General features: G+C 43.1%; 1 protein-coding gene across 2 annotated transcripts in view; it reads right to left on the bottom strand.

Moving 5' to 3' along the window:
- The window catches only part of WWC3 (WWC family member 3), a 117,678-nt gene extending 113,215 nt beyond the window's left edge, over positions 1-4,463 (bottom strand). For both annotated transcript variants that reach the window (XM_012784852.2, XM_075999434.1), the window contains exon 1: positions 3,886-4,463. In XM_012784852.2, the coding sequence (XP_012640306.2) occupies positions 3,886-4,157 (272 nt within the window). In that variant the 5' untranslated portion in view covers positions 4,158-4,463. The remainder of the gene's footprint in view (positions 1-3,885) is intronic.
- Between the last annotated feature and the right edge of the window lie 21,585 nt (positions 4,464-26,048).

Raw genomic sequence — 26,048 nt, 5'->3', positions numbered from 1 at the left:
GATGTGTGTTATTTCCACTTCCCAAATCAGAGTAAAAGGACAGAGAAGGAAACTTGGAGATTTCCAAACATCCAGGAGCTATTTTTGGAAATGACTTTTCCATTCACTTTTCTTTAAAAAAAAAAAAAAAGGTAAGGAAAAGAAAGATATTAGACCAACAAGTGGGTGTTGATGATTTAAATGGAAGCAAGACAAGATTCTTCCAGGGGCTGACCCTTATGTTTTTAAAACCAAGATGCTCCCTTATGTTCACACAAATGCTACCTATAATCTAAAAAATGGAGAAATGGAGAAATCATTACTTGTTTTTCAAAAAGCTCCACCAGGACAATTTATATAATCAAGAAATAGACTCTGTGGGATAAATATAGTAAACCTCCTATTAGTTAATACTAAATAAAGGTTCCAAGAAGGCAGCAATGATGTTATCTGGCTCGGTTAAATGGGGCTCCGACCTGGCAAATTCCAGAGTCATGGATTGTTTTCTCCTTAAAGCAAAAGCCTGTTCAGAAGACTTGTAAGATACCACAGAATTCCTCCATGTCAAAACCCATCTAGTGAACAATTGGGCCCCCAAAAGTTTATACCATGATTTAATCTTGGGCTTCCACCATTATCATGATTATTTACACTCTGCTTTGGTCTCAAATGTGATATTTTCCACCATTCTTAAGCTGCCAGCAGCTGGCTTGTTCAGTACTGTACAACTCCAACTGAATTATAGGAAACAGAACATTAAGTTTCAGCCACTCAGCCTGTCTATAGGATAATATCCAACCAACCTAGCAGGAAGCACACATATACACAACTGTCGAAGGCACTGCAAAAATGTTCTCACATTTTCTGCCCAAATGGCAAAAACCTTTTTATAAGGTGGTCATTGTACTCTGAGTTAATATATGCAGAATACATGTGTGCCACTCCTGTAAACCACACAAGACTCATGAAGGAAACTACCAACCATAGAAATGGCAGGTTAACTTTATATTTGTTAACAAAGTTTTTGGGTATGATTCCCAATAAACCATGAAAATCATATGCACAGTATTGATACACAGAAATAGTGAATTTAAACGTCAGGTAGGTTCATAATCAAACTAAAAAATTCCATTTTTAAAATACTGAGATTTTTTACACATCTGTAAAGATGTTTCCTTAACCTTTTGTCTCCTTTGTGGTAACTTTAAAAAGTAGAGTTACAATTATTCACCAACATGCTCTGAGCTGGCAATATCAAATGTTGTTAAACAGCACTGAATGGAATTACTATAAAACTCTAGAAGAGATTTTGTATACAACCCTTGCCCCTCGGTTACTTTGCTTACAGCAGCATATTTTATGCTATACAGTTTTTACTAAATTATATATAAAATGATGTTTAACATCAATGACTTTCATCTAACCTACTACATGCATTTATTTATTCCTCCATAATTGCATTTTCTTTTTTAAACCTCCTATTTATTTGCCTCTCTCCTGTCAGTTCCCTATTTGGAAACTGGTGAAAGTCCTCATTTCTTGAACAACATTTTCTGGTTGGACTTAAAAAGGGTTTTAACTGTCAGATACACATAGAGAAAACACTGCACTCTGACATACAGTTCTTTGCATATAATAAAAGTTAATTACAACTTTAAAGGATAACAGGTCACCTATAAAAATCGGCAAATGTTCTGTTTTGAAATAGTAAGAAGAATGACTATTACAGCCTTTGGCAGAGTCCACTTAAATGTTTGTGGCTTGCTGAACATTCCATACATATTTCAGGCAAGGTATTATGGGAGCTGAAGTTCAAGCTGTCCCCTGCTGAATTTTCACTCACTATAAAAACAATGTCTCATAAAAGTACACACATGTTTTTACTTTACAAAAAACGTAAAATATTCACTTTTGTTCACTCAATCAACACTTTTAGCATTTGAAACAGGACTTTGTAAAAATCTGTAACATAAGTGATGTCTGAAAAGAGTCAAAAATTTTATTCAGTAACAAACAGATTTCTGGAAAAAGGAACATAGGAAATGTGTATGAAATACATGGAAACAAAGATTCTACAAGCTGACTTCTGTAGGGTCGGCTCAACTATGTCGCAGGTTATATACCATTCAAACAAAAATACTTACATTTTTATCTTTTAGCATGAATCTACACACATACACACAAGTGTTTTACCTTCAGAAAATGAGCCTTAGCCTTTTCTAAGCAAAACACTATTTTTTAATTGGTTCCTTTTCCAGTTTGGGATTTTAACAGACATATGGTATAAAAGGACTGCATTCCAAGCAGTTCTACCAATTCCAGAACCTTCCAAGGCTTGATCAAACAGCTGGGGCTCTAGCCTTGGGTTAAAATTATAATATGATCTCACCTGATTTTCGAAATAACTAAACATCTTTTTAACCTATGAAATTGGCTTAGGATTTATACAAATTTCTGAGTCCAGAGGTTTGCAATGGTCAGGGAGAAAGTTAGGGAACCATGATCCTTTTGTTTTGTTTTGTTTTTCCCTATCTGAACCCAGAGAAATCTTCAAACACTTCAGCAGCTTCTCTCCTCAAAAGTTTATTTTCAAACGCCAGTGCCATGCAGGCTGCCTTTCCTGTGTAGGTAGAAGGAAGCAGGCACAATGTCACCACACTGGGCCTTTTCAAGTCTTGAAATCACTGGGAAGCCTCCGGTATTTCCTTTTTGGCACTCAGGCCCTGGACTGAGAGAAATTGCTCTAGAGAGGACAAGATATCAGATAACCAGTGGAAATACTTGGTTTCCACAGAATTCCCAATTTCACAAAAAATACGTCTCTCTTTAAGCAGCTGAACCATTGAAGCCAGTAGACAATCAAGCAAAAAGTTAAGGAAAAGTTTCACTACATGAAACTAACCAAATGAAATCTGGTAGTGCTTTTAGAAGAATCCGTTTTTATTTGATCAGATTTTTATACGTGAATAAGACAGCTTTGTACCCCATGCATATCTTGCACAAAAAGGAAATTTAAAATACAGCTCTTGTTTTTCGTTTATTCCAAAAGCATATGGGACTAATCATATTCCATGCTGGCTGCAGTACAGAGGCTATTTCAAACAGAACTTTAACTCGCTTGATTTTTAAGGCACTAAAGAGCAACCAACAGAGTTTGGAAATAGATTAGCCTAACTCCAAAAGGGTTGGGAATCCCTCAAGTGCCTGTCTGTCATCAGGCTTTGGATGCAAACCAGGCTGAGCCCGCCAGGCAGGGAACCTGCGTCCCTAAGGTGGGGCGCACGTTTGTGATCCTAGGTGACAGCCTCATCTTGCCACCCCGGACCAGAACGGCTGCGGAGCCAGAGCCCCGGAGGTGGGCCGCAGAGGCCCTAGGCAGGGATGGGCGAGGCTGCAGCAAAAAAAGGAAAAGAGGGCCATCTGTCAGCCCCAAGAGAGGAAATTCCAGGCGCCCAGCTCCTAGGCGCCGGACAGCGGGTGACGTGAGGGAACCAAGTCAGAGTGTCCGCCCCGCGGTGTGGGACCGGGAGGAGGCCTGACCTCCGCGCTCTGGGGCCTCGAGGCCCAGAGAGGGGGCACCTTGATCCTCGATTAGAGCCCTGGGTGTAGGGGTATGGGGGGTGGATTCTTGCCCGGGCTCCTGGGACGCAAGATCTTCGCCCAGACCCAGGACCCCTCCCTGGTGTCCTCGATCCCTCCCTGGGCCCAGGGGATGGGGACGGCCACGATGGTAGCCTGGACAGGAGGGTTCCAGGCGAGTCCTGGTCCCGGGGATGGAAGCGCTCTATCCTTGCCCGGGCCCCAGGGCTTTTGACGGCCCCGCGCTGAGCGGGGTGTGTCGCCAGCTCATCCGCGGTGGCGCCGGCCGGCTGCACCAGAGGTAGTGCCACCCGCTAGCCCCCTTACCGGTCGCGGGGGTCGATCCACGACGTCTGGCGTGTGTTGTGGTCGATGTAGAAGACGCGGCCGTCGTAGTCGCGCGCCTCCTCCCATCCAGAGGGCAGCGGTAGCTCGGCGCTCTCCCGAGCCCTCGGTGGCTGCACTGGGGGCGTGGGGGCTGCGGCCGGGGGCGCCGGCGGCGGTGGCTCCCGCTGGGGCTGCGCGGGCGGCGGCGGCTCCCGAGAAGCCTCGGGCGGCTGTCCTCGCCGTCGCCGCCGGCCGCCGCTCAGCCAAGGCATGACGGCGCGGGCTCCGCCGCCGCCCGGCCGCCCCGCACGCACCGCCTCCTCCGCCAGCACTAAGGCCCGGCGCCCGGGGCGCGGGGGCGGCCGCGGGGAGCCACCCGCCGCGCCTGGCGCATCCTCCGCCCGGCTCCCGCGCACCAGCGCCCGCTCGGGCTTGCGCACCGCTGCTCGCGCCGCCCGCTCTGCTCAGGTCGCTGTCGCGCGCGAAGTCACAGACTGGGAGTCTCAGCTGCAGCCGCTGCTACCGGTGGCCCCTCTATTCCCGCGGCGCGCCCGGCCATCTTCGATACCCCGCCGGCCGGGCCAGGAGGGGCGGGGTGCGCGCAGGCCCCGCCTCCCCCGCTGCTCCGCCCCTCCCCACCCTCCCCTCCCGCCGCGCTCGCTGCTCCTCCTGTAGTCTCCCTCGAAGGCTCCTTCCCCTCCCTCTGCCTCGGCCTCTCCACCCGCGCCGTGGCTCCGCCCCCTTCCCACTCCCCCACACCCCCCCCCCTCTCTTGGCTGCTTCTGGATGCGGGCTGCTCCTCCTCCAGTCTCCCGCGGGGGCTCCCCCTCCGTTCTCTGTTACTCCCCAACCCTTTCCCCATACCCCCTCCAGCTGCTCCCCCTCCTCCTTCATCCTCCTCCTCCGCGCACTCCTCCCTCCTCCCTCCCGCTCCACCACCTCCTCCGGCCTTGGGAAAACCGCACCGGCCAGGATGGGCGCCGCCGCGTCAGTCCGCCCCCGGACCACCGCGGAGAGGAAGGAGGGCGTTGAGAACTACGCCTCAAACGAGCTGCGGGCGCGGCCTGCCTGGGGCTGACTCTTGGGGCCCTAACAATTCCCCAGGGAGTGGGCAGTCACCTCGCTTCACTCTCTCTCAGGCCTTGGGTGTCTTGGGTCCTCCACTTTGCGCACTGAGGGGATGGAGGCTGCGTCCTGGGCCTCCCAATACCCAGGCTGGTCCCGCGAAGGCGGGTAAAGCCCGGGAGAGGAGGCCAAGGGAGCTCTGTAGACGGAGGAGGACCCGGTAACCGGCCCTCTCTCTGGGAGGACTCACCTGGAAGCGGCTGCTGGAAAAGTGGCCACTTTGCGTCCCTACCAGGAGAGCCCCAGAAAGATGGAGGCCGCTTGACCTTCCCTGAGCTTTTCATCCAGTCTGTGGGATCTGATTCTTTGAGCAGAGACCCAAGTAGGCCACCGCTGGGGAGGAAGCCGGGTCAACTCCTAAAACTTTAAACCTACACGGTAACTTCTGTTCCACTCTGCTCATGGCTTGGGAAACTGAAGCGCCAGAGTTGGAGCTGTGTCCTGCCCAAATCTCTCATCCTTAAGACATTATGCCAGGAAATGGCAGGACGGTATCAGGGAGGCTTTTAAACTATCGGTATTATAGTGATACAAAAATATCTAGTAAAAAGTCTAAATGATTCAAATCCAAATACTAAGGGAAGAGACTCAAGGAAAATATCCCAAAATGCTCAATGCTCATAGTAATTTGTATTTCTTTGGTGGAATTTTTTTTTTTAAGAGACAGGATCTGGCTCTGTCTCCCAGGCTGTAGTGCTGTGGCATGATCACAGCTCATTGCCTCCTGGAACTCCTGGGCTAAAGCAATCCTCCAGTGCCTGGGACTACAGATGCGTGCCACAATGCAGGGCTAATTTTTTTATGACTTTTTGTAGCGATGGTGTCTCACTATGTTGCTCAGGCTTGTCTCAAACTCCTGGCCTCAAGTGATCCTCCTGCCTCAGCCTCCCAAAGCGCTGGAATTACTGGTGTGAGCCATGGCACCTGGCACAAATGTTTTGTAAAATGGTAATCTTACTTTTATAAAGGGAAAATTTGGTTTTTAAAAAAGGATATGAGGGTATAGAGTCTTCCAGGAAACTACAGAAGGTCATTCCTCCCCACCTCCCACTATGACACAGAAACTTCCTTGCTTCCCAAGTATCTACCCCTATCCGAATGTGCTATGCTAAAAATTCCACCACTTGAGTCATTTTAGTTAAATATGGAGGGAGAGGATCAGACAAGCAAATACTTTGTGATGTCACATGTGCCAGGGAATGTCCCCAGGTGCTAGGTGTTCCAGCTATGACCCTTTCCCTTCTGATTGGCGTGATTTATCACCAATAGGGCTGCCGCTGCCTTCTTTTCCCCCTCCCTTCCTGCCCACTATGCAGTCACCTCACAACCCAACATGGCCATTCTGAAGCTGCATTTCAACATTCTTGGGCACCTTGTCATTTCAGAATCTCACAAATCTATTGCTAGAAACTACCCTGAATGGGGTTGGAACATGTTGGAATGAAACCAACCCCTACAGAGAGGTGGAAAGAGAGGGCAATACCACACATCAAAGGACTTGTGGAAGAAAGGGCAAGATGAAAAGAGCATCACATAGAGCAAGGGCTGGGGGAAGCCGAATCCACTTAGGAGCTCCAGGGGGCCATCACTGATGGGCCTTCGCGAAAGTGAGAGATCTTCTGCACCCATTCGGACTACCATAGGCAGACTTTGTTCTGAGGGTGGAGATGCTGTCGAGAACAGGATAGAGTCTGTGCTCCAACCCCCCACTCCCGGGACCAAACATAGAAATAGGCAAATGCAATTGTGACTTATGCACAAGTGAAGCCAGGGTGCCAATCTCAATTTAGAGGCTCAGGAAAAGCTTTGTGAGACCAAAGGGAAGATGGCTTGGATAAGGAAACTGAGGCTCAGGTCTTCCGATTCCCAAGTTCTGAGCTCTCACCCCTTGGTACATAGAGGTGCTGTCATCAAATTGTTGATTTGTGTAGCAGGTGCTTCAGTGTGCCACCCAGATCCCCTTGGCTGGGGCAGGCTCCCTTCCTTGGATAATGAGAGTAACTTTTCATCGACAGATGTAGGAGAGGTTGCACCCATTGCCCCAGGAATTGACTGTGAAGTAGCACAGCCCAGCTCCCTTGCCTTGGTGGGACAAACTCTAATGCCCTTGACACTCCAAAGCTCCCCATGGGACCAGGCTGCGGCTAGACTTCTCCAAAAACCATAGCTTTGCCACCTGCTCCCCTGTCCAGCCTCCCTTACTCAGGTAAGCACACCCCCACTCCGTCACTCACAGGAGAAACCCCCATCTCAGGCACTGCTTCTAGAGTGCCTGACCAACAAGGATCTCCTGTGCACTTGCTCCCAGCTAAACTCAGCAAATATGACCTCATTTAACCATCATAACAGCGCCTAGAGGCCCTCCTAATTTCAGTTGCACATTAATAGATGTGACAGGGGTGTGACTAGACATGCCAGTGAAAAGAGATTGCAGACCCTCACTGAAAAAGCTTAATCCACATGCCCACCCACCCACCACCTCTGGGCCACTCTGCCAAAGACAACTGAAGTGGGGCTTTGGTATTTGTCTTCCTAAAATGAACTGGACCAGAGAGGAAGAGGCCAGTGCTTGGGGTGACCAAGCCTTCTTTATTATACCATTGTATGCATGGTTCGCCTCAGGCATCTGCTCAGTGCCCCTAAAGACTCGTGAATGGAAGTGAGGAGGAAGAGAAGCTGGTAGGGGAATGAAGGGACTCTTGACTTCCCAGCTTTGCCATAAATTAGTAAGTCGTGTGTGTGTGTGTGTGTGTGTGTGTGTGTGTGTGTGTGTGTGTGTGTTGTTAGGGAGAATAAGGCCTTTCTTAGAGCAGAGCTTTCCATGTTGGACTAAAAACCACATGCACACACAAAACACTGCAGGGTAAAGGAGTCTTTAGCCTTAACTGAATGCACAATTATGCATTCTTTATTTCCTCCGTATTAAAACCACAACTGTGCCAACAACAAAAGCATGAACATTGTAGTGACCCATCCTCCCAGCAAGATTTCACATGGAAATGCAGCTCAGGAAAAATCCACTTAGGCTCCGAGTAAAGGAGATGCAGATACTTTTGTTCTCCTCCCAGGCCTTCTGGGAAAGCCCCTTTCTGAAGCTGGAAAAATGCGCTGATGTGCAACTTGCAAAATGCTTTATTTAAAATCATTGCTAAGGAGTAACTCCAACAAGGACAGAGTTTGAAGACTTTTACTATTAGATTCTGCCTTCTCACCCCTCTCCCCAAAGGATAACCTTTATTTTTAAAAGGGAAGTACAAAATTGGATCTGTACACATTCAATACTTGACAAGCTTCTAAAAAAGGAAAATCTGTGAAGGCTGCAGTCACCAAGTCTCAAATGAGAAAAAGAAATACTGCCAGAGAAGTCGTGCCTACCTTGTGTAAACAATCAAGCTCTAGGAAGTGACACGTCGGGTAATTCTGCACATTGTGCTAAAAGGAAACCGGAAACGGGTGGGATTAAGTCTGAAGAAGAAATGGTTCATTGTTTGGCATTCTTTAGATGTTGGGATAATTACTCAATTATGGCTGCTTCTCATATATTTAAATAATGCAAATCCACAGGCTGTGGAGGAGATTAGAAGATGTTGTTCTTGTTCATTCCTGTCTTGGTTTAGAGGCAAGGGAAATGCAATGATCCCTAAGGAGACCTCTCCCTGGGCTCAGAAATTGGAATGGGGACAACGTGGGGTGACTTGTGGATGTTTTATTTCAGGACTTTATGTAAAGAATAAATTTTAGACACTTATTGGACTCGTGATCAAAAGTCATTGTTTAGATTTTGTGTGCAGACGGGGACTCTGGGAGCACTTTTCTCAAGTGGGACTCCCTTGATTTGTGTAGATGTGCCCAGTTTTAAAATTAAGGCTTTTCCCTTTTCCTAATCTTCTACTCCAGAGAGAGGCAGGGTATCCCCAAAGAGTCAGCTGCATGGAGAAGCCAGACAGTCTGGGTTTGATTCATTTTGGCAACTTCATCCTGCTCTGTGTCTGGGTGCTCATTGCCAAACAACGTTGTCCTTGGAATCAGTGAATGGCTGTCATGTTTTAGGCAGACTGCATTTGTACCTGGGTTACTAAAATTCAGATTTCATAAAATTTTAGACCAATTTCTCTCCCAAACTTAGAAAACTTGGAGTCATCCACTTCCTTCCTCTCTAGATCCCCCTTCCAATGCTACATTTTTACTTCTTTTCCTTCCCTTCCCACGGGTTCTGTTCAACAAAATGCTAATGAGCCAATTTAAGATTTATTCCAGGCAAACCATAATTTTAGGACGACGTAGCTGCCATGAGCCAGCACACTACAAGAAGCTTCCTCTTAGCTGGACCCTTCTATTTAGGATTATGACTCTGGTCCCCTGCGTATTTGGAAAAACAGCTTCTTAAAACTGCAGACCTCTGCATATGAACCAAGCAGAGCAGCTCAGAAGGCCCAGGCTTGCAGAGACAAGCAGGAGGATGTATCTGACATAGAAATGAGCGATCATTTTTTTATTATTATTTGGTGACACTAGTATTACAAATTAGTCTCTTTGACAGCATGAATGGAACCATTTCTGGCCACGGGTAACCTCACTGAATCCTGAAGCAACAACCCCAAGATGATCGTTATATATCTGTCAATGACCCTCAACTAGGGGGATGATTGTGTCCCCCAGGGGACATTTGGCAATATCTAGAGACATTTTTGCTTGTCACAAGTAGGAGAACGGTGCTACTGGCATCTAGTGGGTGGAGGCCAGAGATGCTGCTAAACATCATGCAGTGCACACAACAGTAGCCAACCACAACAGAGGATGATCCGCCCCAAATGCCAAGGGTTCCCTCTGGAGACTCTAGGGGAGATTCTGCTTCCTTGTCATTTCCAGCTTCGAGAGGCTGCCTGCATTTCTGGACTTGGGGCCCCTGCCGGCAATTGCATCCCTCCTTCAACCTCTGCCTCCATCTCCCCATCTTCTTCTCTGACTCCACCCTCCTGGTTCCCTCTCATGAGGACCCTTGTGATGACACTGGGCCCACCTGGATCAGCCAGGATCCTCTCCTCATCCCAAGATCCTTAACTTTATCATGTCTGCAAACTCTCTTTTGCCATGTGAAGTGACATATTCATAGTTTGGGGGATTTGGACATGTCCAGACATCCTTGGGAGGATATTATTCTGCCCATCACAGTTGTGATTCAGACCAGGTCTCTCAGATTGGCAAACACTTCTCAAACATGTGTCAATATTTCAAAAAAGAGACACCCTGTTATGATTTCTGCATGCTGTTAAAATAAAGGAGAAAATTCTCAGTTATCATCTGCCTGCCGTGTGTGAAACTTTTCACATGTATCATCTCATTTGATTTCTTTATCTTAGCACATTCAGCCTGCTATAACAAAGAACCATAAACTGGGTGGCATATAAACAACAAACATGTATTTCGCATGGTTCTGGAGACTGTGAAGTCCAAGATCAAGGAGGCTCAGGCAGATTTGCTGTCTGGTGAAGGCCCATTTCATAGACAGCGCCTTCTCACTGTGTCCTCACATGGTGGAAGGGCTGAACAAGCTCTCCAGGACCTCTTTTAGAAGGGCACTAACTTCATTCATAAGAGCGGGGCCCTTGTGAACTCTTCACTTCACAAAGGCCCCATCTCCTAATATCATAACATCACCTTGGAGATTAAGGTTTCAACTTAGGAATTTTGGGGAGAAACAGACATTCAGACCGTAGCAGTCTTCACTAGGCAGATGGGAAATTGGGATTAGAGAAGTAAAGTGCCTGCACACATTAAGTCCAGAATCCCAAGCTTGGCTGTATAGCACGGCTCCTCTCGGAGTTCTCCATGAGCTCTGCCTCCTTGGGTGGGGTGCTGGTGCATCGTATTTCTCGACCTGGGTGGAATTACACAGTATGCATATGTGTAAACGTTATTCACGCTGTACTCTTAAGATCATGCATGTGTGTTCTGAGGTGAGCTCTGCCCACTCTGTTTCCAACTAGCCCACCTTAGCTGTAGCTGTCGGATACCCTGAAGGCACAATTTTGTACCTGTATATAATTGTTCTACTATATTGATTAGGGAATAAGGACAAGAAAAAAAAGTCTGTACATCTTCAATACTAATGCACCATCCTTTTTTGGAGGGGGAATATTTCTGATCCAAGGTTGGTTGAATCCATCGATGTGGAACCCACAGATGGGGAAGGCCAATGCTACTCATCTCTGCCATTGTAGTTTTTTAAAAAATATAATTTTATTTTTTAAAATAATTGACACATAATTGTATATATTTATGGGGTGCATAGTGCTGTTTTGAGATATACAATGTATAGTGGTCAAATCAGGGAGCCACTACAGAATTGGCATTAGAATAAGGTTCTAGTTCTGACTCATTGGATGCTGTAGCTGTGTGAACTGGGTCCCCACACAGCTCTAGGCTTACCTTATTCTACAAAAGAACAGAGCTGGCTTCTCCACACTGGCCTTTGTATGTAAAAGCATGGCAAAGGACTCTGATTCCCAGCATTTACGCCATGGGTCCAGTCCACAATGTTCCAGCCACATGCCCACCCCCTAGCAGGAGTGAGGGTGCTAGGTCATTGATGAAACCACATGGGGATCACACAAGCCCATGGGGGCTCCCCAAAGGAAGGGAGATGTCATATTAGTAAAATATGGGGGATGTATGATAGATAAAAGTTTCAGTGGACCATATAATAAGGCATGTGAAAATCACCTTGGCATCTATAACACACCAAATAGGCATAAAGTACCTCATTCCCCTTTGTCTGGCTGCCTTCCATTAATCTTTTAGATCACAATGGCCTGCAGGTCAAATTTTGCATGTTGCCTATTTTTATAAATAAAGCTTTATGGGAACAGAGCCATGCCCATTCATTTATATATCGTCTATGGCTGCTTTTGGGCTACAGTGACAAACTTCAGTAATTTCGACAAAAACCGCATGGTCCCCAAAGCTGAAAATAATTACTATCTAACCCTTTGCAGAAACCATTTACTGCCTCCCGGGCTAGATCAGAACTTGAAGACCATTTCCTCAGAGATGCTTTTCCTCACCAGATGTTACTAACTAAATGTTTGTGCACCCCCAAAATTCATATGTTGAAATCTTAACCCCCAATGTGATGTTATTAGGAGGTGAGGCCTTTGGGAGTAATGTGTTCATGGGAGTTAATGCCTTATGAGAAGCACATTTAAAAGAGAATACTCTGGCCGGGCACAGTGGCTCACGCCTGTAATCCCAGCACTCTGGGGGGCCGAGGCAAGGGATTGCTTGAGCTCAGGAGTTCGAGACCAGCCTGAGCAAGAGCGAGATCCCATATGTACATAAAATAGGAAAAATTAGCTGGGTGTGGTGGCGGGTGCCTGTAGTCCCAGCTGAGCAGGAGGATTTCTTGAGCCCAAGAGTTTGAAGTTGCAGTGAGATTCGATGATGCCACTGCACTCTAGCTGGGGTGACAGAGCAAGACCCTGGCTCAAATAAATAAATAAATTAAATGGCATAGTATTTGCATATAACACACATCCTCCTGTATATATATTTTAAACCATCTCTAGATTACTTAAAATACCTAATACAATGTAAATGCTATATATATATAATTGTTCTACTATATTGATTAGGGAATAAGGACAAGAAAAAAAAGTCTGTATATCTTCAATACTAATGCACCATCCTTTTTTGGGGGAGGGAATATTTCTGATCCAAGGTTGGTTGAATCCATCGATGTGGAACCCACAGATGGGGAAGGCCAATGCTACTCATCTCTGCCATTGTAGTTTTTTAAAAAATATAATTTTATTTTTTAAAAAAATTGACACATAATTGTATATATTTACGGGGTGCATAGTGATGTTTTGAGATATACAATGTATAGTGGTCAAATCAGGGTAATTAGCATACCCATCACCTCATTTATCATTTCTTTGTGTTGGGAACATTTAAAATCCTCTCTTCTAGCTACCTGAAAACATGATAAATTGTGGTTAACTATAGTCATCCTACAGTGCTATGGAGCAGTAGAACACATTATTCTATCTAACTGTAAGTTTGTATCTGCTAATCAACTTTTGGCTCTCCCTCCCTGCCTCTGGTAACCACTATTCTACTCTCTGCTTCTATGAGATCAACTTCTTTAGCTTCCACATATGAGTGAGAACATGTGGGATTTATCTCTCTGTTCCTGGCTTATTTCACTTAACATAACGTCCTCCAGGCTCATCCATGTTGCCTTGAAACTGCCCTTGTAGTTTGAAAGCTGCCTTAGACAATATGTAAAATAAATGGATATGTTTGTGCTCCAATAAAACTGTATCTATCAATGGCAAAATTTGAATTTCATATAATTTTTGCATGTCACAACATTTTAGTTTTCTTTGTATCTTTTTCTTCTTTTTTTTAGAGATGGAGTCTTGCTGTGTTGCCCAGGCTGGCCACTTACCCCTGAGCTCAAGCGACCCTCCCACCTCAGCCTCAGGAGCAGCTGGGACTGCAGCCATGCACTACCGCACCTGGCTCTTGATTTTTCTTCTAACTAGTTAAAAATATGAAAAATATTATTTTCACACTGTATATTTTTTCACTCTATATTTTTTATCTAACTAAATGGCAATTTGTTTTAAGTTTCCAAATGTTGGCAAGGGCACAGGAAAGCAGGAATTCTCAGGGAAGGTAAAATGGTGCATTCCTTAGAGTTGGCAATGGGGCATGATATTAATATATTTTAAAAAAACCTTAAAAATGTTCGTACTCTTTGACCATTTCTAGGCATTTATCCAAAGAAAATAACCAGAGATGTGCATAAAGATTAATGGGCAAGGATATTCATCATGGTATTATTTATAGTATTGAAAAATTGGAAACAGACTGCAACTTGTAGTTTGGCAGTTGGGCAGATTGAGGTAATGCATCTCATGCCCTCTATATTTCTCCAAACATATAGACATGCTACATAAAGTATAATACAAATATTAAATACACAGACTAGCTAGAAAGAAACGTCCCTTTCTTAAGTCAGAAGGAGATTGTTCCCAACACAGATACTCACTGTTAGGGCCTGAGATTTTTAACACCAGTGTAGGAGTTCAAAGACATGATGTTGATGCCCTAAGACAGGAAGCTGGATGGAACTGAGACCCCTGCATATAGCTGCGACAGGGACCGCCTACCTTCTTCATGAAAAGGAGGACTAGGTAAACTTCCCATCCTCCCAGGGAAGTTGCAAGGAAGCTTGTTTCTGTGGATACCCCAAGGGAGGAAGACGGAAATAATCCCATGAGAAAACAAAATCTAAGCCTGTGCAACACGGTTGTGGAGTGTGAATGCTCAACAGGCTTTGTGGTTTCACTTAAGATAGTGACCTCCAGTTCCATCTGTAACAGAAAAGACATGATTTCATTCTTTTTAATGGCTGAACAGTATTCCATTGTGTATATGTATACCACATTTTCTTTATCCAGTCATTGGCTAATAGACACTCAGGTTGATTCCATATCAACAAAACAACAGGGAGAAAGTTAGCAAGGACAAATGAGAACTTCTAGGGGGAAAATGTATGTCACTGAAATAGTCAGTGAATGAGTAAAACAGCTAAAGAGAAAATTTGTAAAACAGAAAAATAGATTTGAAAACTTTACTATGAATGTACTATAGAAGTAAGAGGTTCCAACACTTGTCTAAGGAGCTCCAAAGGAGAGAAAAGAGAGGATGCAGACGCGGCAATAGAAGAGAGAGTAACTGAGAATTTTCTGGAACTGATAAAAGACAAATTCTCAGAGCAGATAAACAAAAACAAATCTATATCTGTACATGTCATATTAAAACTTCGGAACACAAAATTCAAGAGAATTTTATTTGTTTAGAGACCTGTCTCTTTTACTCTGTCACCCAGGCTAGAGTGCAGTGGTGTCATCATAGCTCACAGCAGCCTCAAACAATTGGGGTCAAGCAATCCTCCTGCCTCAGCCTCCCAAGTAGCTGGGACTACAAGTATGTACCACCATGCCCAGCTAATTTTTCTATTTTCTGAAGACCTGGGGTCTCACTCTTGCTCAGGCTGGTCTTGAACTCCTGAGCTCAAGTGATCCTCCCGCCTCAGTTTCCCAAAGTGCTGTGATTACAGGCATGAGCTACTGGGCTCAGCAAAGCTAGCATAATTTCAAAAGCATATTACTGAAGTGTTAATAAGCAGATTGGCTAATGGAGAAACAGATTGAAATTAGTACATGGTATAAGAAATGACAGGACAACGTGATAGTGCAAAGGCATATAGAAAATGGCACTGTGCGATCTATAGCATCGAGCAGCTCTGTAGCCACGTGGGAAAAAAATGCGCTGGATTTTGAATCTGGGACAGTTAGTTGTCACTAGAATCCATTCTTCCTTTTTTCTAGGGCATATGGATACATTCAGTAGCTGCATCTGGGGTTGGGGGTAGCCACACGTCAAAGTTGTTAATGGAGTGTGGGTAGAAGTAAGAGGTGCGGATTCTGGCCTAGGACTTAGGACACCTTGTGTGCTTCCTCCATGCTCTCTCAGTCACTTTGTGAGATCTGCACTTTATTTAAGCCACTGAATTTTTCGAATGTTATTTCTAAAATGGGCTGGCCTCCACTCTGTCTCCTACAGTTGAGTCATTTCTCAACTAAACAAACTCTAGGTGGATCAAAATATAAATATAATAAATAATGTTTGGGAGATTTAAAAAACCTTTTCGATTAAAAAAATTTTATTATATATATTTAAGGTATACAATATGATGATTTGATACAGGCATCCATTGTGAAATAATTACCACAATTAAGCTAATTTAATACCTATCTTCCCCTCACCTCAAAGAAAAAAGTGACCTTTTTAAAAATTATTATTATTATTTTTTTTTTTGAGACAGAGTCTTGCTTTGATGCCCAGGCTAAAGTGCCGTGGCATCAGCCTAGCTCACAGCAACCTCAAACTCCTGGGCTTAAGCAATCCTCCTGCCTCAGTCTCCCTATTAGCTGGGACTACAGGCATGCGCCACCACCATGCCCAGCTAATTTTTTCTATATATTTTTAGTTGGCCAATTAATTTCTTTCTATTTTTAGTAGAGACGGGGTCTCCCTCCTGCTCAGGCTGATTTCGAACTCCTGACCTTGAGGGATCCACCCACCTCGGTCTCCCAGAGTGGTAGGATTACAGGCCTGAGCCACCGCACCGGCCCTTTATTTTCTTTGTGGTCAGAACACAAGACCTACCGTCTTAGCCCATTTCAAGCACACAGGTATTGTCACCTACACTCACTGTGCCATAAGACAGATCCCCAGAATGTGTGCATCTGGCACAACTGAAATCTGTACCCATGCACCAACATCTCCCCATTTGCCCCTTGCCCAGGCGCTAGGAACCACCATTCTCTGTAGTATCAAGGCAATGTTGACCTCACAAAAAGAACTCAGCACTACGGCCTCCACCAGCGCTCAGCTCTTACAAGTGGAGGTCACTTCCCTGGTTCTGATCATTCCTGTAAAGACAGACTCTGTAAAGAAGCTGAAATGTCTTCTTTATTCTCTTTTTTTAGAGACAGTATCTAGATCTGTGGCCCATACTGGAGTACAGTGGAGTCCTCATAGCTCACTGTAACTTCGAACTTCTGGGTTCAAGAGATCCTCATGGCACGGCCTCACCTGGAACAGCTGGGATACAGGCACGGCCCACCACACAAAGCTGAGTTTTGCAGTTTTTGTACAGACACTTTCTCACTATGTTGCCTAGACTGGTCTCCACCTCCTGGGCTCCAGCGATCCCCCGCACCTGCCATACCCATTCCGGCTCTAACGTGCTGGGGTAATAGGCATGAGCTACTGCCCTGGCTGGAGCTGAGATTTTACTCTCCTGCGGGCTAATCAGGCAGCTGCCCTCATTGTCAAGAACATATCCTTACACAAGACGCCATAGGCCCCAGTTCAGAGTCACAGGCGGTTCATTTTTCACAGAAAGAAACAAGTAGCAGCCTGAGTAATCCTTTGGGAATGTACTGGACACCCCCATACCCCACAGGCAATGCCAGCATGGCCACGTGTTCCCCTGCATGTGCGAGGGTTTCACCACAGGACAGGGGCCCTCAGTTAGGACAGGGAGCTTTTATCAGGGCTAGGAGCGACCTGCCCGTACTCCCCTGAACAGACAGGATCCAGGACCTGGAATGCCACTCGCTGCCTCAGGGGCCGCCGGGAGGCTGTCTAGGGCTGCAGCACTGGGAGGGACCCAGGTCCCCAGGGAGGCAGGTGTCCCTCCTTATCAGCTTCCCACACAGCTCCTCAGTGCCCTTTGCTCCCAACTCCCAGACCCTGCAGCAATGCCGAGAGGACAGGGACAACTGTCACCCAACACTTCTCTCGCCACTTGAGGCCTGAGGTGCTGGGCACTGCCCACTGTTGCTGTCCGTGGGCACACAACAGCCCACGTTGTCTGTCCCCAACGTGCCCGTGCTTGTGGAAACACAGTCGTCCCTCGCTATCCAGGCGGGATGGGTCCCAGGACACCCCTCCAGGCCTACATGCATGGGTGCTCAAGGCCCTGATACAAAACGGCTCAGTGTCTGCATAAACCTGGGCGCGTCCTCCTTACATCCCCCCACGGTACTCAGAGTTCCTCATGCACCGCAGCTGCCATGCGCGTAGCCCCTGCACTGTACTGCTTAAGGAACGGTGACAGGAAACCTAGTGTGTCCTTGATCGGGGCCGACGTGTGGTCACCAGAGGCCTAACGACACGACACACCCCAGCAGCGACGTGACGACTTATGGCATTTCAGCAGCGTGATTTTCAGCCACGGGGAACCTGCAGGGAGGGAGGCCACCGCCATCCCTTTACTGACCTCTCCCCACATGGCCGGGTGTGGCACGCCACGGGCTTCCCGCTCTGGATCAGGGACAGAGAACGCATCTCACGCAGCAGCCCGCAAAAGACTAGCAGCCCGACGGACGGAGCAGCCAAAGCTCTGGAGAGGAGCCCGCGCAGCAAACCTTGTGGCCCATGCGCACGAGCAGGGCCTCCACCTGGAGGACGCGGAGGCCCCGTCTCCCAGCACACGGCAGCCGCCAGGGCGGGAGCAAAGGGCCTCTGGGTCCCTGCTGGCGGAGTCGTCAATCGCGGTGACTGGAGAGTGCAACGTGGCAGCATCTGCTGGACTGAGGAGGCTCCTGCTTTGGAGCCCGCACGCCACAGCTCGCTGCTGCCCATTCCTGTCCCGGCGCGCCCCCTGGAGGAACTCATGCGCACCTGCGCCCGCACAGGCGCCATTCCCAGGGATTGGAAGCAATCTAAGGGATTGTCCATAGGGCAATGTCTTGTGATGAATTACATCATATTCACTAATTATATACTCGAGCAGTTAGAATTAGCCAGGTCTATATTAACATTGGAAGATATTGAATCATAATAGTAGGTGAGTAATAGATGTACCTTTGTGAATCATTATTTTAAACCTCAGAACGATGCTATGTTGTCTATGGAACATACTTTCATAGTTAAGGTCTGAGATGAAGGATAGCAGGGGTAAACACCAATTGAGATTGCAGGTTACTTTTAGGATGGAAGGATAGGAATTAACTGGTTAGAGGGAACCTTCAGCTGTCCCTGTAAACTATTGTCTCTTACAAACTTCTGAAGCAAAGAGGGCGAACAGTTAGCACATATCCAACTTGGTAGTGATTAATTAGGTGACTGGATTATGTTTCTCAGCATATTGTGTATGTGGAGAATGTTTTCTAGTTTCAAGACAGTGATAACAGCCTAACGACTCATTTCAATCTGTTCGAGAAGTCACAGTGTGGAACACAGTGACTCTTCTAAAAATGACCACATCAAAGAATGTAGGGATACAGGAAAGAGGCTCAAGATACATTTGATATGAAAGGAGAGGTCAGAAAACAATCGTATTGGTGAGGGACATGGTTTTGTCAGATTGTTATCCTTTGCAAGAAAATATTGCACTACTGGAGTCACACAATTTTCTTTTGGCGTCCGGTGCACATAAAAGTTGTGCCTACACTAAAGTGTACCCTATACGGTGTAAAATAGCATTATGTCTAAAAAATGCCCATAGCTTAACAAGAAATACCTGACTGCAAACTAAAAATACAACAGCCATCCAGTGAGAAAATTCAGATGAGTGCCACCTGAGGTGACCTGTGTGTTTCTCCTATAGTGTATACCAATTTTGCAAGGTCTATATAGTCACTTTCGTCAGAAAAGTAAACAATCTAATGAATATTTTGTGCAAGCAACATGTCAAAATACACTGAGTAATTAACAGTAGAAATGGCCGATTTGAGACCAAAAACTGCACTCTGAAACTGTTTTCTGCTATTTGATGTGTTTATGCTGCCATCTGGTGGACAAATGAAAGAATGCTTTATGAAAGAACAGTAATGGGTAAAATCCATGTGTGCTGGTTACATACTGAAAAAAACATTATTTGTAACTTTTATTTTAAAGATTAACTCACACTCATCATAGAAAATTTCAAGAATCCAAAAAAGTACAAATAAAGGAAAAAATTACTCATAATTTCACTGTAAACTGACTCAAATGTATGCATTCCTAATCAGTAGAAATATAATGATCAGGGTACAGGAATTCTCTCAGTATAAAGTCAGCTTTTCTACAACTGGGTGCTAACTTTGGACTTGGTTCTGACACTTGACTTCTCCTTTGTTTACCTATAATCTAGTTTCATTTGTAAAAATATCTAGTATATTTTTCAAAGTCTTGCTTGCATTCAGTTCATTCTTTTTACTATAACAAAATACATTCAATAAATATCATATATATATTTGTATTTATATATACATATGTATGTATCTATATACAGGCATATGTCAGAAATATTGTGGGCTTGGTTGCAGACCACTGAAATAAAGCAAATATTGCACTACCGGAGTCACACAATTTACTTTTGGTGTCCAGTGCACATAAAAGTTGTGCCTACACTAAAGTGTACCCTATATGGTGTAAAATAGCATTATGTCCAAAAAATGCCCATAGCTTAACGAGAAGTATCTTATTGCAAACTAAAAATGCAACAGCCATCTAGTGAGAAAACCCACTACTGGATATCTACCCAAAGGAAAGAAATCACTGTATCATACCTGCACTTGGATGTGTATTCCAGCACTGTACCAGCATGGGTAAATCTGGAAATCATAATGGTAAGTGAATAATAGATGTACATTTATACAACCGTTGTTTTGAAACTCAGGACAATGCTATGTTGTTTATGGAACATACACTTCAAGTTAAGGTATGAGAGCAAGGATCGGAAGGATAAACACCAACTTGAGATTAGGGGTTACTTTTAGGATGGAAGGATAGGCATTAGTTGTATGGAGAGACCCTTGAATTCTATCTGTAAACTGTTATTTAAAAAAAATATTTGAATCAAAGAAGGTGATAATTAGCGTATGTGAAATTTGAATAGTGCATAATCGGGGCATTAAGGTATTTTTCTCTGTATACAGGGAATCTTCTATAGTTTAAAGATAGTTACAAGAGCCTAAATGACCAATTTCGATCAGTTAGAGAAGTCACAGTGAATCCACAGGATGGAACACAGTGCTCCTTCTAAAAATCACCATATCAAAGAATGTGGGGATGCAGGGAAAAGGCTGAAGATACATTTGATGTGAAAGGAGAGGTCAGAAAACAATCGTATGGGTGTGCAGACACATTTATGTTAGATCGTTAATCATGCCTGATTAGTGCCAGGCGAGGTTATTAGAATTTTTCCCCTATACTGTACACCAATTTTACAAAGACTATATAGTCACCTTTGTCAGAAAACAATCTAATGAACATTTTGCGCAAGTAACATGTCAAAATACACTGAGTAATTAACAGCAGCAGCAAATTTGAGACCAAAAACTGCACTCTGAAACTGTTTTCTGCTATTTAATGTACTTATGATGCCACCTGGTGGATGAATGGAAGAATGCTTTATGAAGGTACAGTCATTGATAAGATCCAACTGTGCTGTTTACATATTGAGGAAAATATTATTTATAACTTTTATTTTAAAGATAAACTCACACTCATCATAGAAAATTTTGAAAATCTAGAAAAGTACAGAGAAAGGACAAAATTACCCATAATTTCACTTTACTACTGACTCAAATTTATGTGTTCCGAGGCAGGAGAAATATACTGCTCAGGGTGCAGGAATTCTCTCAGTATAAAGTCAGCTTTTCTGCAACTTGGGTGCTAATTTTGACTTGGTTCTGACACTTGACTCCTCCTTTGTTTACCTATAATCAAGTTTCTATATTTGTAAAAATATCTAGTATATTGTTCAAAGTCTTGGATGCATTAAGTTCTTTTTTTTTGTTAATATAATAAACTACATTCAATGAATATCATATATATCTTTGTATCTATATATATATGTGTGTATATATTTATGCATGTGTGTGTGTATATATATATATATATATGTATGTATCTATATACAGGCATACCTCACACATGTTGTGGGCTTGGTTGCAGACCACTCAAATAAAGCAAAGATTACACTACCAGAGTCACACAATTTCTGTTGGTATTCAATCCACCTAAAAGTTGTGCCTACACTGAAGTGTACCCTATATGCTGTGAAACAGCAGTATGTCTAAAACAATGCGCATACCTTAAGGAGAAATGTCTTATTGAAACCTAAATATACAACTGCCATCCGGTGAGAAATCGCACTACTGGACATCTTACCCAAAGGAAAGAAATCACTGTATCATACCTGCACTTGGATGTGTATTACGGCACTATACCAACATGGGGAAATCTGGAAATCATAATGGTAAGTGAATAATAGATGTATATTTATTCAATCATTATTGTAAAACTCAGGAGACTGATATGTTGTATATGGAACATATGTTTGAAGTTAGGCTGTGAGAGCAAGGATCGGAAGGATAAACACCACCTTGAGATTAGGGATTACTTGTAGGATAGGCATTAATTGGATGGAGAGACTCTTGAAATCTATCTGTAAACTGTTATTTCTAAAAAATATATGATGCAAAGAAAGTAAATGTTAGTGTATATCAAATTTGAATAGTGTATAATTAGGACACTGTAGAATTTTTCTCTGTATAGAGGGAATCTTCTATGGTTTAAAGATAGTTACAACAGCCTAGATGACTCATTTCGATCAGTTAGACAAGTCACAGTGAATCCACAGGATGGAACACAGTGCTTCTTCTAAAAATAGAAGAATGTGGGGATACAGGGAAAAGGCAGGAGATACATTTGATGTGAAAGGAGAGGTCAGAAAACAATCGTATGGGGTGTGCAGACACATTTCGGTTAGATCGTTAAATATGCCTGGTTAGTGCCAGCAGAGGTTATTAGAGTTTTCTCCTCTACTGTACACCAATTCTACAAAGACTATATAGTCACTTTGGTCAGAAAACAATCTAATGAATATTTTGCACAAGTAACATGTCATAATGCAATGAGTAATTAAGAGCAGCAGTGTTCAATTTGAGAGCAAAAACTGCACTCTGAAACTGTTTTCTCCTATTTGATGTACTTATTCTGCCACCTGGTGGATACATGGAAGAATGCTTTATGAAGGTACAGTCATTGATAAGATCCAAGTGTGCTGCTTACATATTGAGGAAAATATTATTTATAACTTTTACTTTAAAGATTAACTCACACTCATTATGGAAAATTTCAAAAATTCAAAAAAGTACAGAGAAAGGACAAAATTACTCATAGTTTCACTTTACTACTGACTCAAATTCATGTGTTCCTAGGCGGGAAAGATATAATGATCAGGGTACAGCAATTCTCTCAGTATAAAGTCAGCTTTTCTGCAACTTGCGTGCTAACTTTGGACTGGTTCTGACACTTGACTCCTCCTTTGTTTACCTATAATCAATTTCTTTATTTCTAACAATGTCTACTATATAGTTCAAAGTCTTGGTTGTATTAAGTTCTTTATTTTTCTTAGTATAACAGAATACATTCCAATGAATATCATATATATGTTTGTATTTATAGATATGTGTGTGTGTGTGTATCTATATACAGGCAGACCTCAGACATGTTGTGGGCTTGGTTGCAGACCACTCAAATAAAGCAAAGATTGCACTACTGGAGTCACACAATTTCTTTTGGTGTCCAGTGCACATAAAACTTGTGCCAACACTAAAGTGTCCCCTATACAGTGTGAAATAGCAGTATGTCTCAAAAAATGCCTATACCTTAATGAGAACTATCTTATTGCAAGCTAAAAATGCAACAGCCATCCAACGAGAAATCCCACTACTGGATATCTAGCCAAGGAAAGAAATCACTGTATCATACCTGCACTGGGATGTGTATTCTAGCAGTATACCAGCATGGGTAAACCTTGAAATAATAATGGTAAGTGAATAATACATGTACATTTGTACCACCATTATTTTGAAACTCTGAAGAATGCTATGTTGTTCCTGGAACATACTTTTCAAGTTAAAGTGTGAGAGCAAGGATCGGGAGGATAAACACCGACCTGAGATTAGGGGTTACTTTTAGGATGGAAGGATAGGCATTATTTAGATGGAGAGACCCTTGAAGTCTATCTGTATACTGTTATTTTTTAAAAATATATAAAGCAAAGGAGGTGAAAATTAGCGTGCATCAAATTTGACTAGTGTATAATTCAGGCACTGTAGTATTTTCTCTGTATAGAGGGAATCATCTATACTTTAAAGATAGTTACAACAGCCTAAATGACTCATTTCGATCAGTTAGAGAAGTCATAGTGAATCCACAGGATGGAACACAGTGTTGCTTCTAAAAATCACCATATCAAAGAATGTGGAGATAAGGAGAGGAGGCTGAAGATGCATTTGATGTGAAAGGAGAGGTCAGAAAACAATCGTATGGGGTGTGTGGACACATTTCTGTTTAATCGTTAAATATGCCTGGTTAGCGCCAGCAGAGATAATTAGAGTTTTCTCCTCTACTGTACACCAATTTTACAAAGACTATATAGTCACTTTCATCAGAAAACAATCTAATAAATATTTTGCGCAAGTAACATGTCAAAATACACTGAGTAATTAACAGCAGCGGCCAATTTGAGACCAAAAACTGCACTCTGAAAGTGTTTTATGCTATTTTATGTACTTATGATGCCACCTGGTGGATAAATAGAACAATGCTTTATGAAGGTACAGTAATGGATAAGACAAAGTGTGGTGCTTACTTGGGTCTTATCCATTACTGTACCTTCATAAAGCATTGTTCTATTTATCTACCAAATTGAGGAAAATATTATTTATAACTTTTATTTTAAAGATTAACTCACACTCATTATGGAAAATTTTGAAAATCCAAAAGAGTACAGAGAAAGGACAAAATTACTTATAGTTTCACTTTACTATTGACTCAAATTTATGTGTTCCAAGGCAGGAGAAATATACTGCTCAGGGTACAGTAATTCTCTCAGTATTAAGTCAGCTTTTCTGCAACTTGGGTGCGAACTTTGGACTTGGTTCTGACACTTGACTCCTCTTTTGTTTACCTATAATCAAGTTTCCATATTTGTAAAAAAAAATCTAGTATATTGTTCAAAGTCTTGGTTGCAGTAAGGTCTTTTTTTTGTTAATATAATAAAATACATTCCAATGAATATCATATATATATTTTTGTATTTTTATATATATATGTGTGTGTGTATGTGTCTATATACAGGCAGACCTCAGACATGTTGTGGGCTTGGTTGCAGACCACTCAAATAAAGCAAAGATTGCACTACCGGAGTCACACAATTTCTTGTGGTGTTCAGTCTATGTAAAACTTGTGCCTACACTGAAGTGTCCCCTATATGGTGTGAAATAGCAGGATGTCTAAAACAATGCGCATACCTTAAGGAGAAATATCTTATTGAAAACTAAAGAAACAACTGGCATCCAGTGAGAAATCTCACTACTGGATATGTACCCAAAGGAAAGAAATCACTGTATCATACCTGCACTTGGATGTGTATTACGGCACTATACCAACATGGGGACATCTGGAAATCATAATGGTAAGTGAATAATAGATGTATATTTGTACAATCATTATTGTAAAACTCAGGAGACTGATATGTTGTTTATGGAACATATGTTTCAAGTTAGGCTGTGAGAGCAAGGATCGGAAGGATAAACACCACCTTGAGATTAGGGATTACTTGTAGGCTAGGCATTAAATGGATGAAGAGACTCTTGAAATCTATCTGTAAACTGTTATTTTTAAAAACTATATAAAGCAAAGAAGGTGAATGTTAGTGTATATCACATTTGAATAGTGTATAATTAGGGCACTGTAGTATTTTTCTCTGTATATAGGGAATTTTCTGTAATTTAAATATAGTTACAACAGCCTACATGACTCAATTCGATCAGTTAGAGAAGTCACAGTGAATCCACAGGATGGAACACAGTGCTCCTTCTAAAAATCACCAAATCGAAGAATGTGCGGATACAGGGAAGAGACTCAAGATACATTTGATGTGAAAGGAGAAGTCAGAAAACAATCGTATGCAGTGTGCGGACACTTTTGTGTTAGATTGTTAAATATGCCTGATTAGTGCCAGGACAGTTTATTAGAATTTTTCTCCTATACTGTACAGCAATCTTGCAGCGATTATATAGTCATGTCGTCAGAAAACAATCTAATGAATATTTTGTGCAAGTAACATGTCAAAATACACTGAGTAATCAACAGCAGCAGTGTCAGTTTGAGACCAAAAACTGCAGTCTGAAACTGTTTTCTGTTATTTGATATACTTATGCTGCCTCCTGGTGGATACATGGAAGAATGCTTTATGAAGGTACAGTCATTGATAAGATCCAAGTGTGCTACCTACGTATTGAGGAAAATATTATTTATAACTTTTATTTTAAAGATTCACTCACACTCATCATAGAGAACTTCGAAAATCCAGAAAAGTACAGAGAAAGAAAAAAATTACCCATAATTTCACTTTACTACTGACTCAAATTTATGTGTTCCGAGGCAGGAGA

This window comes from Microcebus murinus, chromosome X (genome assembly GCF_040939455.1).
Source record: "Microcebus murinus isolate Inina chromosome X, M.murinus_Inina_mat1.0, whole genome shotgun sequence".
In the NCBI taxonomy this organism is placed as follows: Eukaryota; Metazoa; Chordata; class Mammalia; order Primates; family Cheirogaleidae; genus Microcebus; species Microcebus murinus.
This window is presented reverse-complemented; position numbering and strand designations above follow the sequence as displayed.